The 17,483-nt window shown below is 57.5% G+C and overlaps 5 protein-coding genes across 5 annotated transcripts; 2 read left to right on the forward strand and 3 right to left on the reverse strand.

Moving 5' to 3' along the window:
* Positions 1 to 17: 17 nt before the first annotated feature.
* On the reverse strand, positions 18 to 812 carry HRG_00059 (zinc knuckle domain-containing protein; the record flags this gene model as incomplete). Its single annotated transcript, XM_044858530.1, has 3 exons — positions 18 to 416; positions 487 to 662; positions 719 to 812. 3 exons carry the CDS (start codon positions 810 to 812, stop codon positions 18 to 20), a joined length of 669 nt encoding a protein of 222 aa, XP_044724930.1.
* A 2,282-nt stretch (positions 813 to 3,094) lies between these two features.
* On the reverse strand, positions 3,095 to 4,324 carry HRG_00060 (uncharacterized protein; the record flags this gene model as incomplete). Its single annotated transcript, XM_044858531.1, has 3 exons — positions 3,095 to 3,334; positions 3,416 to 3,711; positions 3,775 to 4,324. The coding sequence occupies 3 exons, from the start codon at positions 4,322 to 4,324 to the stop codon at positions 3,095 to 3,097; spliced, it is 1,086 nt and encodes a 361-aa protein (XP_044724931.1).
* A 1,630-nt stretch (positions 4,325 to 5,954) lies between these two features.
* HRG_00061 (WD domain, g-beta repeat domain-containing protein) lies at positions 5,955 to 7,185 on the reverse strand (the record flags this gene model as incomplete). Its single annotated transcript, XM_044858532.1, has 4 exons — positions 5,955 to 6,004; positions 6,070 to 6,825; positions 6,877 to 7,003; positions 7,054 to 7,185. 4 exons carry the CDS (start codon positions 7,183 to 7,185, stop codon positions 5,955 to 5,957), a joined length of 1,065 nt encoding a protein of 354 aa, XP_044724932.1.
* Positions 7,186 to 7,676: 491 nt separating this feature from the next.
* HRG_00062 (transport protein particle (TRAPP) component domain-containing protein) lies at positions 7,677 to 8,426 on the forward strand (the record flags this gene model as incomplete). The annotated part of the gene is made up of 3 exons (XM_044858533.1): positions 7,677 to 7,711; positions 7,837 to 8,059; positions 8,115 to 8,426. The coding sequence occupies 3 exons, from the start codon at positions 7,677 to 7,679 to the stop codon at positions 8,424 to 8,426; spliced, it is 570 nt and encodes a 189-aa protein (XP_044724933.1).
* A 2,526-nt stretch (positions 8,427 to 10,952) lies between these two features.
* Positions 10,953 to 13,818, forward strand: HRG_00063 (transcriptional activator somA; the record flags this gene model as incomplete). The annotated part of the gene is made up of 6 exons (XM_044858534.1): positions 10,953 to 11,462; positions 11,579 to 11,754; positions 11,837 to 13,247; positions 13,303 to 13,442; positions 13,497 to 13,611; positions 13,660 to 13,818. 6 exons carry the CDS (start codon positions 10,953 to 10,955, stop codon positions 13,816 to 13,818), a joined length of 2,511 nt encoding a protein of 836 aa, XP_044724934.1.
* Positions 13,819 to 17,483: the final 3,665 nt, after the last annotated feature.

A 17,483-nucleotide genomic window follows, 5' to 3' on the forward strand; every position in this document is an offset into this window, starting at 1 on the left:
CACCGTGCCCCGACGGTTTATGCGACCGGGGCGATCGGGGCCACGGGAGCGGCAGCTGCCGGCACGGTGCCCAGGTCTACCTCGTTTGCAATCTCGCCGTTGGGGTTCTTCTGGGGGCAGTCCCTTGAGATGTGACCAGCCTCGCCGCACTGGTAGCAAGTCTTGCCAACCGTGTTGAGGGGGCCGCCGTTGGGGGCAGTGCAGTCGCGCGAGATGTGGCCCAGCTTGCCGCAGGCATAGCACTTCATGGCCTGAGCCTGGCAGTCCCGGGCGAAATGGTTGGGGCCGCCGCACTTGTAGCAGGTGGCTGGGCGGGGGCCACCGGCAAAGGCACCACGGCCGAAGCCGGGGGCGAATCCGCCGCGGCCCATGGGAGCACCGCGGCCCATTGGGCCCATGGGGTTAGGGCACGCGCGCTGGAGGCGAGAGCGTCAGCCAGCCAGTCGGCATGCAAAGATGCAATCCTCGAGCGCGTTGCACACTTACGGCAAGGTGGCCGGGCTGGCCACAGTTGTAGCAGCGCCCGCCGGTGGGGTTGCCGGTCAGGCGCAGAGTCGGGCAGTCGGCTTGGACATGACCAAGGCCCTGGCAGTGGTAGCACTGCTTGGCCTCGGTGGTGCGAGGCAGAGGGCAGCCGTTGGACTCGTGGCCGGGTTGCTTGCCTTGAGGGGCCGTCAGCACGATTGGGATCAGGCGCGAACGCGGCCGAGAGCCGTACAGTTGTAGCAGAGTCGCTCAGCAGAAGAGCAGACCTCGGCGTAGTGGCCGACGTTGCCACATTTGTAGCAGGCACGGCGAGAGAGGGAGGACATTGTGAGCGAATCGAAGACTGCATCCATGAAAATTGTCAGCAGCCGCATTCGACAGGCATCAATCACTCGGTGTTCAGTGCTGCGCTCCACGCCAAACGGTCGCAATGGCCTGCGCCTCCAAGGGAAAGATGACCGGTGGCAAATGTTGTCCAGTCCAAGTCAATCCGTCAAGCTCAAGTTGATAGCATAGTGGCGGGATGCGGGAGCGAGGCCCACATGTCCGGGCTGCATGCTGTGTGACATTCGATGCGCCATTCCAGAAGTTCGTGCCAAAGCAGATGAAAGGGTCTCGACCAGGAGATGGTTGCGCTCGACAGGCTCATTGGCGGCATGTCTCCAGTGACAAGGAGATGGAAGGAGTGTTGTCACAATGTATTGGCAGAAGAGCGAGAGGACGCCGAGGGATGGCCAAAGACGATGGATTCGAGAAGCATGGCTGGGATGGAGCGGGCCGAGGCAGCGAGTCGAGGGCAAGTCAGGCAACCGTGTCATTGACAACCGCTGTACGCCCAGGCACCGCCGCGCAACCGTCGTCGCCGGGGCAAGCTGCCGTGTGATGAAGCGTGCTGTTGCACAGGCCCGATCGGGTCGACGGCCGAGATGTCCAACGCTCCCACGAGGCAGTATTTGTCGTGATCGCAAATGACGTCGTCGCTTAGGTCGGCAGGACAGGGCGCATCGCAGCCAAAGCGCTTGGCGGGCAGAAGTCGGCTTCATTTGGCGACGGCGGTAGCAAGCGGCGCGGGCGCGCGCATCACGTCGAGGCCAAGCACGCCGGCACATGGAGAGGCGAGAAAGACGAAGGGGGATAGAGGCAGAAACGACGACGACGACAGAGCATGGCCTACATACCTGACTGGTCCTGCGGATCCGCGTAGCACCGAGAAGCGGTAGGGGAAGCGAGAAGGTAGGGTGCAACGAGGAGAGGGGAGAAGAGAAGGGAAAAAAGAAATCTCTCTTGACAGCAAGATTTTTAAATTCGTGGTTAGGCCTCGAAGCAGACTGCAGCGTCGTCGGCGGCCAACGATTCGAAGCGATAATTTCTGGCTTTACGAAAACGGGTTGAACTAGACAGGAAAAAAAGAAGGAAAAATTTTCCTTTCCTCTCACGAGAATAACTTCGCGGGAAGGGCAACGGACGGAGTCGGTGGAGGAGGGAGGGGAAAAGGAAGATGGGGGGCGGATAGTGGAGCGCCAGCAGCGACGAGAGCCTGGAGGTGGTGAGCTGGAGCCCCCTTGGCCGCTGCTAGTGGTCACTAAAACAGCGCCTAGCACGCCGGCCAGGGGTTATCCAGAGTGATGCCGCCCTGCTGTTCTAGTCGCCTCTGATCCAGTGGGACAGAGTCCCTAGGATACAGGACTGTAGTACTGTACTGTAGGTATTACTACCTAGTAAGTAAGAGTAGGCGTAGGTTTACCCCTGTTGCATCCCTTGTGGTGTTGATTCTTGACCTCGACTTGCTGGCCCGAGTACAATGACGCTTCGGGCACGCAGGTGCCTTTGGCCGTAGCCTGCACCCGAGTGTAATTACACAAAATCTCTGTCCACACAAGTATCCTTTTTGCCTCGGGCGCTGAGCCCTACTGGTAGTTAAGACCTCCACCTCCACCTTGAGCCGGAACAAAGCGGAGTGCGACTGAAAATCCTTGCTCCTTGCTGCAGGCCTCAGCTGCCCCTCGTCACATGAACTTGACTTGGACGACATGCCATCCGTCCCTTGAACTGCGCGCAGGTTGCTGGCGCCTCGCGCCCTCGAGAATGAACAAGCGCCGAGACTCGCGACACGTTTACTCCGTACACTAGGAGACAAAGGTCTAGGAGACAAGGACGCTCGTTCCGGCCATGGCAGCACTGGTGGTGGCTTGTTGCAGGGGCTTGGTGAAACAGCCGAGGCTCCTTGAACGAGGCGGGCCGAATGGATAGTTAACAGCGCTGCCCCGGATCTAGGTTGGCCTCAGTCTCCGATCCAACACCTAGGCGTAGAATATAACTTACAACCTTTCCCGGATCGACAAACAGCTTCAACGTTGAAGATGATGGACCCATGGAAAGAACATGCCGAGTTCGAACAAAAACCGCCGTAGAGTACTGCACATGACTACAACATGTAGGGGATGACGAACATTAGGTAGTCCCTCCCATTACCATGGTTCTGTTCCCGAATTGTACCGAGAGAGGAAAGACAAAAAATACCGCCCGACACCGTGCCTACCAGCATAATAATCGTAACCTTCGTTCCTCACCAGGCTGCAATGCAGACGGGAATGCTTGGTCCTCGTGCTTAGTGGTGCCGTTGCTGCTGGTGAGGCCCGCCAACATGGTTCGCCGGCCGATGCATCGACTCAAGCACGTCGGCCTGGTGGACGGTGCCGCGCGGCGGAAGCGTGGACCGGGGCCGCGCCTCCACCACGTATGTGATACCGTCCTCGGAGGCATACGACGGCGGTCGCGGGCCCGTCCGCAGCTCCGGCATTGCGGGGCTTTGGTTGCGCTGCCAGAACAGCCGGTTCGGGTCCACTCTCTGTTTTTTCCTCTCGTCAGTCTGCAAGTTAAACACTCCCACCATGTCTCGTCTTATGCTGCATGTTCGGACCAGACTTACCACGCTCTCGCGCCACAGGCCGTATGCCGGGGGCCTCGACTTGACCGCCTGGCTCTCGATGCCCGCGGCCTCTTCGTCGCGCGCCAGCACCACGGGAATCGGCTTGGGCGGCACCACGTAGCGGCTTGGGCCCATGATGTGGGCGCGGCGGCGGTTCTCGCGCTCCGGCCGGAAAACGGCCAGCCACAGCCGCACCGCGCTAAAGAAGAAGAAGGCCCCGGCCGCGAGGATGACGAGGGCAATCAAGATTGACAATTCGCCCTGCCGGAGGGTGTTGGACTGCGTGAGTCCGACGTCTGTCCATGGTTACCCATCGTGGTTAGCAACAAAGCGGGCGCGCTTCGTCGTGGTACACGTACAGATGGCTAGCAGCACGAGGGCAAAGATGCCCGAGATGAAGCAAGACACGGCTTGGGAGCGGACGTGCCGGGACTTGGGTCGGGGCAAGCAAAGGAGAAACGGCTTCGAGCTTCGGCTTGTGCCGCCCTCTTCGTCTGCCTCGTCCCGGCTCGAAACTCCATCCTGGCCGCCGGTGCCCGCGCCTGGTTGATGGGGCGCCGAGGGGTCGGAGGCGTACCGGACCGTGGTCATCTGCACCGAGGGAGTGGCCTCATGTCGGCCGCCGCGCGCGGATACGGCGACGGGTTCCGGAATCGTTGGCAGGTGTCCCCGGCGTGCGTGGGCGGTGACAGGGGACAGCCCGTTGAGGTCGACGACGGGCGAGGATGACATGTCGGGGGGCGCTGGGTCTCGCTTCTTGCGGCCCAAGGCTTTGGCGAGGGGATTGAACCTCGGTCGGTGGTGTCTTGCTCGCGTCTGGACCGAACTCTGTCGCGACGTCGGTTCGGCGGCCTGCCCGGTGACGGGATTGTCCGTCGGCCTGTCCATGTTGCGGTCCCCAAGTTCCATGTCTGCCCGCCGAGGGCTTCCGAGCCGAGCTGTAAGCATGCGTGGGCTACCGGGCCCTGTTCTCTGATATCAGACCAGCGAGGACATGGAAGTCCGAGGTTGTGGCTTCTCTATGGGAGTATCGTGTAAGAGCAAGCGAAGCGTTTGGCCAGCAGAGGACGCTGTGACAGTGGTGCGAGGGGAGGAGTGAGGAACGGTTGGGATTAGTATTGGCCTGGTCTAGGAGAGGAAGCGGGCGACGATCGACGTCTAAGATTGGAAACGGCGAAAGGGATAGAAGAAGAAGAAGAGACGGCCATTTCTGCGCCAGAGGTTTTGGCCCGCGCAGCTCTTCGGGGCCCGAGGCTAATTAGTCGTTTGCAGAAGGAGAACGACGGAACGGGAGAGAAATCAGAAACCACTGGTTCCCCGGCGCCGAGGCAGCGATAGTTGTTTGAGGATGCGGGAGCGGATAACGCGGAGGAGGAGCACAGACAATCAAGCATGCTCTCGTTGCTGTTCCTGGGCGAGACGAGGTTCCGGCGATGACGGAGGGCATCCCGGATGCGCCCCCCTGTGTCAAACACGGAGCGATGGCCAGAAACGCCCCAGGAGACATTGAGCTCGTCGGTCCAGACCGTGTCGGCGTGTGGGCGCATTGACGCAACGGAGGAGCCCCTGGGCTGATGCCTCCCAAGGCGAGGCGTGGATGCGACAACAGGGCTGCTGTTGAAACGAGGGCAAACGACTCAGGCACCCGCACAGGTACGGATAAAGCCCCCTCCCGGTACTCGGGGCCCGGATGGATCCACAGCGGATTCCTTGGCAGTTCCAAGGTACATTTCGGCCGCAGCCCAAGTACTCCTCTCACTTTCATCGTCGTCTTGGGCAGTGCAGCCGGCCATCATCGTCAAGCTTCCCCTCGAGATGCGCCACGAGTCTCCCCCCAGGAACCTTGCCTTTTCTAGGTGGTTCCCCGGTCCCCGTATCCCCGCTGCGGAGTGCCTGGGGAAAGTGGACACCACTTGTTTCAGCGCCCCTTTCGTCGCAGAACAGCCAGCCTTGACGGCGGGCCTCCAACAAGGCTATCGGCGGCCTGAGCCCTCGACAATCTTGGCTCCCAACTTGCCTTGGTGCCTAGGTAGGTAAGTCCCTTGGAGAGGGCGTCGACTTCGCCAATTTCAAATCGACAATCGCACGTGCAATCTAGCTCCATCGAGAGCATTAAAGCTACCGTTCATGGCTGTCCGGTAAGCGTTCCACCTCACCACTCTGGTTTCCTCCCGGGTTGAGCACCAGGTCAGCCTTGAACTGTCTTTCTAAACATCGCGCTCTGGATCTCTTCAAGCGGCTTCATCCATTGCAATTCACTCCCTGCTTTGGCTTGCCGCGGCCATCATTACTCGTAGACAGCTTGCTTCCTGTCGCCTCGATGACAAGCATGCCATCAGCTCCCGCCCCGCTGTCCATCGTCATCAGCCAAGCATCAGCCCCCCGGCATGCCTACCCACGGCGAGTTTCTTGGCCCTTGCTTGCAATCCTGTGCCAGCAAATACTGCCGGCCCGTTCTTCAACTTTCATCAGCACTCGCCCCATGACACACAACCAGAGACCGACACCGCCTGCACTGTCGTCGATATGGTGCCCCATCTCACTTCAGCTCCCCTAGGAGCATCGTGCGGTCAGATGATGCGGAAAGAACTGTGTGACCGTTAGCCTTGGGGCCTCATAGAGAACGTGTGCCATGAAGTGGGCGAGATGCTCACGTATCGGGTCCTTTCCAGGCGCAAACTCGGCGCAGTTCACCACCCCTCGGTGGCCGGGGAGCTTGTACAGGAGCTTGCCGCTCTCGCTGGACCAGACGACGACAGTCCCATCTCCAGAACCAGCCGCAATCTTCTTCCCATCCGGGTCCCACGATGCACCCATGAGGTTCTTTTCTATCCCCATGGCCGCGCCGTCAAGCGTGCGGATGTGCCTCTCAGTCGGGGCAAAGGCGCGAATGTCCCACGTTCGCACCGTCGAGTCCATGGCATATGAGACGAGCGACTGCGTATCCGGCGAAACTTTGAGAGACATGATGGTGTCGGTATGCCCCAGCATTGAATACACCACCGACTTTTTCCGGAGATCCCACACGCATATGTCGTTGTCGATGCCCCCCGAGAAGATCTCGTTGCCGGCCTGGGAGACGGCAAGCGCCGTGATGGGAAAGTCGGTTTCTATATAGTGGACGGCATTCTTAGACCTGGGGTCCCAGATCCCGATGGTCGAGTCGTCGCTGCCGCTGACCAGCAGTTCCTCACCCCGCCGGCTGATGTCCATTGTGTTGATGACTTCTTCATGCCCAACGTATCGGCGGATTCGCGTTCCCGAGGTGAGGTCCCAGCTGGCGAGGTGCATATCCGCCGATGCGGTATACAGTATTTCAGAGTCGCGCGACCACTGCAGGTCGAGAATCGCACCCTTGTGCCCATTCAGCAGCCCGTAGTTTTCGCAGTCGCCGTAGGTTCTCCAGAGCACTGGCGGCGGTCAGCAAGAGCGCGTTCCAGTGACCATCTTGGGCACCGTACTTATGCTCCTGTCCATCGAGCCCGAGGCGATCAAGTTTCCAGTCGGGTCAAACTTGGCCGTGAAGATCTCGCCCGTGTGTCCAGTCAACTCCATGACCGGCTCCTGCAATCCACTCCTTCGGGGACCCTGCAGACGGGGTTAGATCCTGGCGCCAGAGTGCAGGCCGGCTCACTCACGGCTTGGACAAGCGAGCTTCCGGAAGCATTGAGCCGGGCCAGCGCGCCATCTGACGAGCTCACGTTTTGCCTCTTAACGAGCGTCTGGGACGAGCCCGGGTCGTCGTCGGCAGGGCGCTTCTCGGCCGACATGGTGGTGATTGGGGCTGCAGCAGGAGGTTCAAAGCCCGATTATTGTCTTGGTGGTCTCGTACGGTAGGGGTTCGGAAGGGTTCACGCGTAGGCGTGTCGTGGCACTGCTGTTTACGTAGCTTGTCGGTCGCGTCGCGGGGACTTTTTGGAGAGAAGCATCTTGAGCTTCCCGTCCAACCCTGCTTGGTGGTTTCTCATTGGCTCTCGGACCGGGGGTTGTTCCTGAGGCCCCAGTTAGCACCAGCAAACCAGGTACCAGGGTACTTCTAAAGTTGCGACACTGGCATATCCGACTCAGGAAGCATCAGCTCCTCTCTGCTGCGACGCAATTCTGGCGAGGAACTCACATCAAGCCGGGACTTAAGAGGCACATACTCCTTCTCTAGTCGCGCTCCTGCTTTGCAACTAGCAAGCGTTCGCAGCGCAGCCGCAGCACTCTCAGCAGCCCGGCCTAAACTGCCCCCTCAACCCCCCCCCCTGATCCTATAGCCATGGCGGCCAGCAAAGCTTCTCGGGTTGGCGAAGAGTATGTCGCCGGCCTGTGCTTGAACATTCAGCGACTATCCCGACCGGGCTGACCGAGAAACAGGATCTGGAAGTGAGCTGGCTGCATCGTCTTCGAGTTGTGACCATCTCTAACGTCGAATGCAGAACCCGAATCGACAAAGTCAACGCCGAACTGGTGACTCTGACATACGGCACCATTGTCGCGCAATTGTGCAAGGACTTTGAGAGCGACTATGTCGAGGTAAACAAGCAGCTGGACAAGATGGGCTACAATATCGGGCTGCGACTCATCGAGGACTACCTTGCCAAGTCCAACACGATGAAGCGATGCTCCAACTTTCGAGAGACGGCCGACATGATAGCGCGAGTACGTGCACGCAGATGTTCCGTGGCGGGTGCGGCTCTTGCTGACTCGAGGCCAGGTCGGATTCAAGATATTCCTCAACGTCACGCCGCAAGTGACAAATTGGACGAATGACAACAATCAATTCTCTCTCGTCTTTGACGAGAATCCGTTTGCCGACTTTGTAGAGCTTCCGGACGACAATCATGCCCAGGACGAACTCTGGTACTCAAACATCCTGTGCGGAGTCTTGAGGGGCGCACTCGAGATGGTCCAGATGCAGGTCGAGGCTCACTTCATCAGTGACGTCTTGCGGGGCAACGACACGACAGAAATGAGGGTTTCTTTAATACGCTACATTGACGACGAACTGCCCCCAGATGATGATTGATGAATGGAGAGCATCGGCGTCACCCTACAGTCTGTTTCGCATAGGTGGTCGTGGCGGAGAGGCGGGTGGGGATGAGCGAGTCCGAGTCGAGGTGGACAATACCGAGGAGGCGCGTAACTTCAAACCTGGCAGTACAGCTGGTTTGTGGACTGCGATGCATCAGAGGCCCTTCTGGAACACACAAATCACTGTTGACGCAATTCAGGCGCTGGCTAGGTTGGTGAAGAAGTGCCAGAAGGCGGCAGTGTAGCTGGCCTTGGCCCTGCATTTGCAACAGAGGTGTATCCATAGCCAGTCTCGGCTTGGCTGAGAAGCGGAATCGAACTTGGAGCTCTATCAAAGAAGCCCAAGATTATCTTGGTTGCACGTGCATGTGCATACTGGGGACGCAAAGCTCCAGATGGTGCGAAGCGCCCAGGCCTTTGTTACCTACCCTAAAGCGGCACCGCGACGAGGAGCCGACAAGTCGATCCTTGGGCAAGATTTGGAGCAAACATCAGTCACGCTTTGACGACAAGCTCAGAGCTGGCCTCGGCGTGCATCAGGCCAGCTCTCAAGGTTGCAGGGTGGCAAGGTAAGCCGTCGGCGAATAACGGACAGCGAAATCATCTGATGGACGGCAACCCCCTCGCACACACGATGATGGCAAACTGTGGAGGGTCGAGCAGATCACCCCCTCCCTTTTGAACATGGGCGCGTGGTAGTGATTCGAGGGCAATAGGCAGAGTGGCGAGGGATGTGAATCATTGGACATGAATATTGTGTCATGCCAAGTGACAAGAAGGGGGATTGAATCTCTGAGCAAGCTGCCGGGCAATAAAGGACTCAACGTCTACTTGGAGGGGAAGGAGACTACCTACCTAGTTGCGCAAGGGAGCTCAGGGTCTTGGCTTATTCGTCTTCCCTTCCCTTTGCCAAATATTGACTCATGCCGTCTACGGATCACGCACATTGTACATTCAGGCGTGTGTATGTTGTACGTGGCGGCATCTACCTAGATAGGTAGGGAAGCATGCGCTGTAGATCGGGCATATCCACCTCGAGACAGATCAAACGGGGACTTGTGCGTACGACGCCGCGACTCATTGTAGCAGCTCAGTTACAGTATTTAATATGATGGGCAAGTCTTGGTCCGCAGCACAAACCATATTATTTTGCATCCCTCGGTCAGTAGGACGTTGGGGATGCAACCACCCATGGCCGCACGCGGAACCGAGCAAAAGCAGCCCAGGGAGATGGCGGCCGAACGCATCGTGGCTTAGAATGTTGTCATGAGGCGCGACCCCTGCAAACCCTAGAAGCCAAGCAATCCTCGTTCGGCTGCATTGACAACTTTACTGTAGATGCTGGGTGCGGTGCAGCAGCTGTCAAATGCACCTTGCAAGGCGGCCCTCGATTGCATGGTGCTAAAGCCGGCACTGCCTGAGGCAGGAATTGGATCCTATCGCGCGGGCCAAGAACTACGCGGCTGGTCTGAGGCTTACGCGCGCGCAGACCAACAGGGTGCTCGAGGTACCTGGAGGTTCCCCAAGCTCCCGGATGATTTGCTACAGTATGCGCACTGAGATGGAGGCGTCTGTTTCTCTTTGGCTGTGTTTCTGTTGACATGGCGGAAACTCTGGCTGGCCTCTAGACTTTTTGTTGGCGAAGTTTTCGCTGAAAATTCTGCACGTGGCTTGCTGGGCGCTCGCCAACGCCTCGCACTGTGACTTGACGCGTAGCAAGAAAAAAGCGTCAGCGGGCTGCGGCGCCCTCGCCTTTACACCGTGTGACGTATGCTTGCTGCACTCCGGACGGGATCCTTTGGCTTTCGCACTGTGCTGGCTTCGTTGCAGGCAGCCGAACCTTGTCTCGCCTCCAGTCTGTCTGTTGCTTCATCGCCTCCACAGCCTAATCCCAAGGTAATGCTCATCGCGACAAGGAGGCTCCACGGCCAGAGCTGACCAAAAGTCGACAAGAGGCTCGCGGGCTCGGCAATCAGCGACCAACGCGCGACACGACTGCAGGCACTTCGGTTGGGTCTCTTCTCTCGCATCCGTCCTTCCAGGCCTGCCGACCGCTGCACCTAGCGCTGAGGCAGCTCACTGAGACTGCAAAGTGTGCGCGCTGCGCTGTCCCAGCCCCCGGGCAGCTCTCCATTTGCATCCCCATCCCATTCTATCCGCCTTTCTCTCTCCCCATCTTCCCTCTCTTTTTATCAACCGCCCCAAACCTAAAAGCGCTCCCGACGCGGCGCCTTTTTTCCTTTCCTTTTTTCCCCTTCCCAACAGTCTGCGTCTCCCGCCTTTTATCATCCTCCGACTTTTCCACCGACTTCCCTTTGTTTCCCACCGACCCCGCGACGTCTGGTCCAATTCATCGTCGCCCCTCTAGCCACGGCCTGGACGGCTACGCACACACCTAGGCAGCCTTGCAGCGCCTTCTCTGCGTTGCTGGCACACACGGGCTCCCAACCCCCTGCCTTGCCTGGCTGCATTTCCGCCTCTCTCCACTGATCCACCGTCGTCGTCTCCGACACCCGCTGCCATGAACCCCAACGTGGGCGCGCCCAACATGAACCCCATGGGCGGGCCGGTGGGCGGTGGCGCGCCGATGCCCATGATGAACAATGTCGCCGGCAACCCCCAGGCCGCCGCGGCGGCCGCGGCGGCCGCGAGACAGCAACAGCTCAACGACAACCAGCGGGGGGTCCTCAACACGTACATCTACGAATACTTCATCCGCTACGGCATGTACGAATGTGCACGCTCGCTCCTCTCGAGCGACCAGCAGGTCAACGTCCTTAAGGAGGGCGCCAACCGTCGTCGCGACGATGGTGGCAATGCCGTCAACGGCACAGACGATCCCATGGATACCGACTCCAAGTCCGATCTCGACGGCAAGCTCCCCGACGACCTGCCACCCCCCAAGCTGCCCATGCCCGCCTCCGACACCTCCTTTCTCCACGAATGGTTCTGCCTTTTCTGGGACATCTACAACGCTCAACGCGCAAAGGGCGGCAACGGCACCGTCAACCAATACGTCTCTCATACCCAGGTACGACGAATCTATCCTCTTCCCCGCTGCCAGTGCCTTGTCCTGTGTCGCGTCCCCTCCCGAGAAGCTCTTGTGGACCTAGACTGACTGTCATCACCCCCACCCCCCTCCCACAGCAACAGTCTCGGCTGAAGCAGAATCATCAGCAGGAGTTGCTTCGCCAGATGCGCCCCGACCTCGCCGCGCAACAGCAGTATCAAGCTCACATGATGCGGAACCTGCAGAACGGAAACGTCAACATGGGCATGAAGCAGGGTAACCTTGCCCGTGCCGCCATGGCCAACAATCAGCAGTACGTCAAATTCGAGTTCTATGCCCTTCGTCCAGACGGCGGCCTGTGATGAGCCAATGCTGACTGGCCCCCTCTTCTTTAGCCCGCAGATGATGTTGCAGCAGGCCAAACAGAACCAGATGCAGCGCGACCCGTCCAACATGGATGCGAATCGCGAGCGCCCCTCGTCTCCCGCTTCGGGCGAGAATGCCCCCTCGCCTTCCAAACGGCCACGCATCGAAGGCGCACCCTTCAATCCGAACCAGCCAGGGGCCATGATGGCCAACGGAAGACCGGGACAGGGCATGCCCGGGCAGCAGATTGCCGGCAACCCGAACGCCGCCGCCGCTCACCAGATGCTCACCGCCAACGGCATCAACCCAAACACCCTAAACCCCCAACAGTTCCAGAACTTTGTCAACGCGCCTCCCGCGGCCCAGCAGAAATCGATTGCCACGTACTCGCAGAACCTTCAGCAGCACCACGGCACGCAAATGGGGGGCAAGCAGATGCCCAACGCCGCTGGACCCCAGAACCAAGGTTCCCCGATGATGCCGCAGGGTCCTGATGGATCCGCCCTCAATGCCTTCTACAATCCGGGTGAGATGACGGGCCCCGGTGGCATCCGACCCGGGCCTGGCGCACAGGCGGGCGCCGGCAGCAACCACGCCCTCCAGGATTACCAGATGCAGCTGATGCTCCTGGAACAGCAAAACAAAAAGAGGCTTATGATGGCTCGCCAGGAGCAGGACAACATGCCTGGCATGCCGCGAGAGCCGGGCGGTCCTGGCGGACCAGGAGGGGCCCAGGGCCCCAACGGCCAGCCGTTTCCTGAATCGTCCCCTCAGGCAATGCGCTCAGGAGCATCTCCCAACCCCTCCGACCAGATGAAGCGGGGCACACCGCAGATGAACAACTCCAGTGTCCCATCGCCTGTTCCCGAGGGTGGGCAATCCCGCGGCTCCCCCAATCCGACAATGAACTTCATGGGCAACCACGTGGACCCCAACATGGCACCTCACTTTTTCAAGGGAGTGGAGGGCAACATGGCTGCTGCGCAGGCGCAGATGAATGGTGGCATGCGACCCCCCAGCTCGCACCCCGGCCAACCGTTCAATGGCCAGATGAATCCGCAGCAGATGATGGCTGCTCGTCAACAGCAGCAGCAACAGCAGCAGCAGCAGCAACAGCAACAGCAACAGCAACAGCAACAGCAACAGCAGGGCCAGCAGCCGCAGCAAGGTCAGCAACAGGGAGGCCAGGGCACTCCGCAGCAGTGGCAGCAGGGGCCAAATGGCCAAATGGTGCCGCAGGGGATGCCACAGCAGAATCCGCAGATGCAAGGGACGCCACAGCAGCGTTCGATGCCTCCTCCATCGGCACCGGCCGCCGCTGGCAACAATGCTAACAACCGCACGACGGCATCTCCTCAACAGGCCTCTGCCGCGCCACCAACACCCAACCAGTCAAACAAGGCTGGCCCCAAGAAGAAGGAAACAAAGGCCAAAGACAAGGTATGTCTCACCTCCCCGGGTCGTTTTGTCTTGTAGACTAACCAATATTGACCAGCGTACCGCCGCTCAGAAGAAGGCAAGTCAGAACACAGGCAACGCCGGCGCCACCCCGGCCGGCGAATCGAGTGGCGAGCCCGATGGTCCCGCACCGGCCACGCCTATCACCCCGGTCAACCCAGGCTTCAACAAGAACGGGCAGAACGGCGCGGCAACAAGCGCTCAGGGCACGTCTGCTGCCCCCGTTCCCAGCGCTCCCGCTTCGGCGCCGGCTCCCCAAGCGGCGCCGGCAGCCTCGATGCCACAACAGGGTCAGGGTGATCCAAATCAAAACGGTTCCATGAGCATGGACAACTTTGGCAGCATGGTACGTACATTCGCCGTCCCGCGTCAACCGTCGCTCACGGCTTCCCAGGTCGATTTCGGAAGCATGGAGCTGGCCAATCCGCTGCAGTCGGGCGATGTCCTGAACGATTTCGACTTTGACTCGTTCCTGCACGAAGACAACAACGAGCCCTTCGACTTCAACGGGGCGTTCCCTGGGATGGAGGGCGGCGAAATCGGCGCCGAGTGAATCTGAAGACGGTCCAGCCACGGCGGGCTCTACTTTTTGTCACGGCGGAGCAACTTTTTAATCCGGCATCATTTGTCACGGCGTTCACCGGGGTCGATATCAAATGGTTTCATGAGGCGATCTAGGCGTGCGGGAGACCCAACCTCCCTGCGTGGTGGTCTGAAAGGAAAAGAGCTTGTCGTCAAATGTTCCTTTTGTCACGCTTTGTCATTTTCTCACGATGCCAATTGCGGCTGCGGTTGGAGGTGGAATATCAGGGGACTCGATAGGGACATGGTCTTGTTTTGGCAGTCTTCTTTTGTTTGGTCTACAATATGTTGACAGCGGTTCAAATATCACATACCACTTTGTATTGCCAGCGCAGGGCTAGATGTATGCTATGGTGCTTTGCCTACGCTTGACGGATGTCTCTTCGCAAGCATCAAGGTTACTGCTCACCTTGGCGAAGCTCACGTGTGACATATGCAGGCTGAGTTGCGCCTCGCAATGCCTCCGAGGGACATGAGCCATTACGGGGTCTCCACCACAAGATGCCATTGGCTGCCTGCAGTGGTATGCTCGATTCTCTCCAGCTCTCTTGCTGCAGCTGACTGAAAGTCTTCTCGGAGAATAGTAGTCGAAATTCTCGCAATGCCTGAGCATCCTCCACGTGGTAGCATCGAATTGAAGATTGTGAAGAACAAGCACATGTCAACACTGGGTCCTGGCGCTCGGGACGTTGGTCGATCTACCGCACAGGCGCCAGCGAGGCGGGCTAGCCGCTTGGCATCGCGAATAGGTGGGTGTCTGAAGTAAGCGGATTGCTGTATGCTCCAGCGTCTTTCGAGATTGTCTCTGGTTGGGGGATTGGAAATCTTGGAGTCTCCTTTGCTTACGGTAGCGCTGTAGTGGTAAACGGTGGGTTAAAAGGATTCTGCGTCTGTATGAGGGTGACGGTACTCAGGCTTAGAGGGAAGAGTAGGAAAGTAAAGATCTGCCATCTTGAACTGTGAACCGGAGTCTCCTGGCTTTCGATATAAGCTTGACCTTAACGTGCCTCGAGCGAGCGAGATAAGAGCACCAGTCTTGGCAATCCAGGTTGACCTTTACCTCTGGTCTTGAGGCTGATGGTTTCGCGAAATAGTCTGAAGTGACTGCTTGGTGGTTGCGCTCGTGGAGTGGAGCTCGTGTTGTTGGTGTCTGGTAGTGGCACTGGCTGCCTGAGTCGTCAACGCCGCCCACGAGCTCGGATATAGTAGTTAGTTGTCGTGTCCCCAGAACCGTCCCAGAGTCCATCAAATTGTGCCATGTAAAGGAGTTGAATGGCTGCGTGTAGGTGCTGAAGGCCTACCACTTACGACGGGCACGTCGTAATGCATCAACGCAGTCTTGCCATGTTGTCTTTCCATTCAGCTTTGTCGGTTATCTTGACTTTCTGCTTCATGACTGGCAGTCAAACCAGGTCGAAAGGCTCACAAAGATTCCCTTGTACTAAGAAATCAGTATCAATCGGTATCACTCTTCAACATGATCGCCAACAATTCTGATGCAAGGAATTCATTTAGGTTGATGGCTAATTTTTGATTGTGCCAGAAAGCTACCCCTTAGGCTCATTTTAGAGTGCTTCTGGCGCCGTGAGGCTTAGGAGGCACGGACCTACCTCCCAAGAAATGTCGTCACGGGGTAGCCAGACGCACCATAGCCTTATCATCCCTAGCAGCAGCGTTCGAACGTAGGATCAATAGCAAATTTAGCGCAGTTTCTCGGAAGTTTCAGGTAGGCTCTCACGGGCTTCCCTCCCGGGCTCATATCTGGTCAAGTTCACATATACCGCTTCATCAGGCAAAATAGGGACACCCCCGTAACGGGGGTATTTGGTAGGTGTTATAAGTCATGTTCCGTCTGACAACTCCAGATCAAGGCTGACACGGGGCAAGAGCACTACCTGCTCGGCGGTATCATGAGTTTGCAGAACCAAATCGCGTAGTCTTATGTTTCACTTCTTTTGTCAGAGCACAGATTCTTATACCGGGAATAGCAGTGCTTCGCGGTATAATTCATGTGCTCCTTGGGCAGCCGAAGTTGCTCGTCTGCTAGCCGCATGCAGGACAGGCACGATGAGGGCAAGAATGCCAAAACATGATTTTTTTTATTCGAGATCTTTGCAAGTATTTTGTGAGACCTTTCAAATCATTAGACGCATTGCTAATCACAGTCTCACGCTGCGTCCTGAATGGCAATTATGAACAGGTTTGTATCACAAGGCGTCTCAAAGTCGATACGCGATTTTAGCGCTTTCACTTCTGGCTTTTTATATCCTTCTCACTCTTGAGGCAAGACTTGCTAACCCATGGGTGTTGCTGGACTTTCTCCAATGGCATCCTCTTCTCAGCGTCGAGTACAAGTAGCTAGAATCACGTCAGTGTTGCGAAGCTATTACAGTCAAGGACCATAAAACTCACTTTCGGATGAGGTCTTTAGCCTCGGGGCTTACGAATCATGGAATCGTCATGTCGCCCTTCACGATCCTCCTTTGCGTCATGACAGGGTATCCTCGAATGGTGCTTCTCCGACCAGAAATTCGTACATCAGAACTCCCAGAGACCACAAAGTTTCTAGAGTTTTTAATCCACCTTTTCGTCATAGAACTTGTCGTGTCTCCTGAGGCCCACCATCTCGGGAGGTAAGTAGTCTAACATACCCGCATTGGGTGAGTCTGCGACTGTTTGGCGCATGTACGCTCCACCCAACCAAGATATTCCCAGGCTTAATATCTCGGTGGATGGTGTATTTTCGATGCAAGTGCTGCAAAGTACTGGCCATTTGCACGATATAATGCGCCGCCTTTTTAGATAACTCCAATGGAATATTGTAATAGCTAACTCTGAATCCTAAACTAGCCCTAATCCTAGTCTAAACGCTTAAGAGCTAAGATTCCTAACCAAGGCTCTTCGAGACTGTGTAAATAAGAGATATAAGTCCATATTTTTATGTATTGGATACAAACTGCTGGTATAGTGCATTTCCCTTTTGGATGCACTCTTTATTGTATGCCCCCTTTTCGTTGGCTAAATAGCCTGAGGGGATGGCCCGTTCCTGCCTTAGTGAGTTGTTTTGCCGTCCTAGCAATTGATAGCCCGGGACAGACAACCGTAATAGCAGATTGCGCAGAATTAGGTATTTTGCGATCCGGTCGGCCCGCGGCGTAATCAAGTTTCCTGGATGTCAATGCCTAACAGTGTCACGAAAAGTAGGGCCAAATAGGCATAAAGTTAGTATTTCAGAATCGTCCGGTGCTGCTCCATTTTTCCTTCTGTTCTCTGTGTCTGTTCCTTCCTTCCTCGCCCTTTTATTCCTGGCCACAATCTCGATCTTCTCCGTCTGCCTCACACCTCCGTCAATCGTCAGGGTGCGCCCCACTTTTTCCTAGGACACCGTCCTGACGGCCGGGCTGACTGTCTCAGCCGACGCATCAGAAAGCAGGCCTGACGTCCTGGCTGACTGTCTCAGCAGGAGCATCAGCAAGCAGGGAACCTCTAGAGGTCCTACGAGCGGCTTCGCAACACACCCTTAGTGACGGCCAACCAGGACGTTGCTAGAGATGCGGGAATGTCGTGCACGACTCATCTCTCGCCCTGGGCCTCTTTATGGCTATCACGGGATGTATCACATCTCGTAATTCTTCA

Source organism: Hirsutella rhossiliensis (genome assembly GCF_020360975.1).
Source record: "Hirsutella rhossiliensis strain HR02 chromosome Unknown scaffold00001, whole genome shotgun sequence".
Lineage (NCBI taxonomy): Eukaryota > Fungi > Ascomycota > Sordariomycetes > Hypocreales > Ophiocordycipitaceae > Hirsutella > Hirsutella rhossiliensis.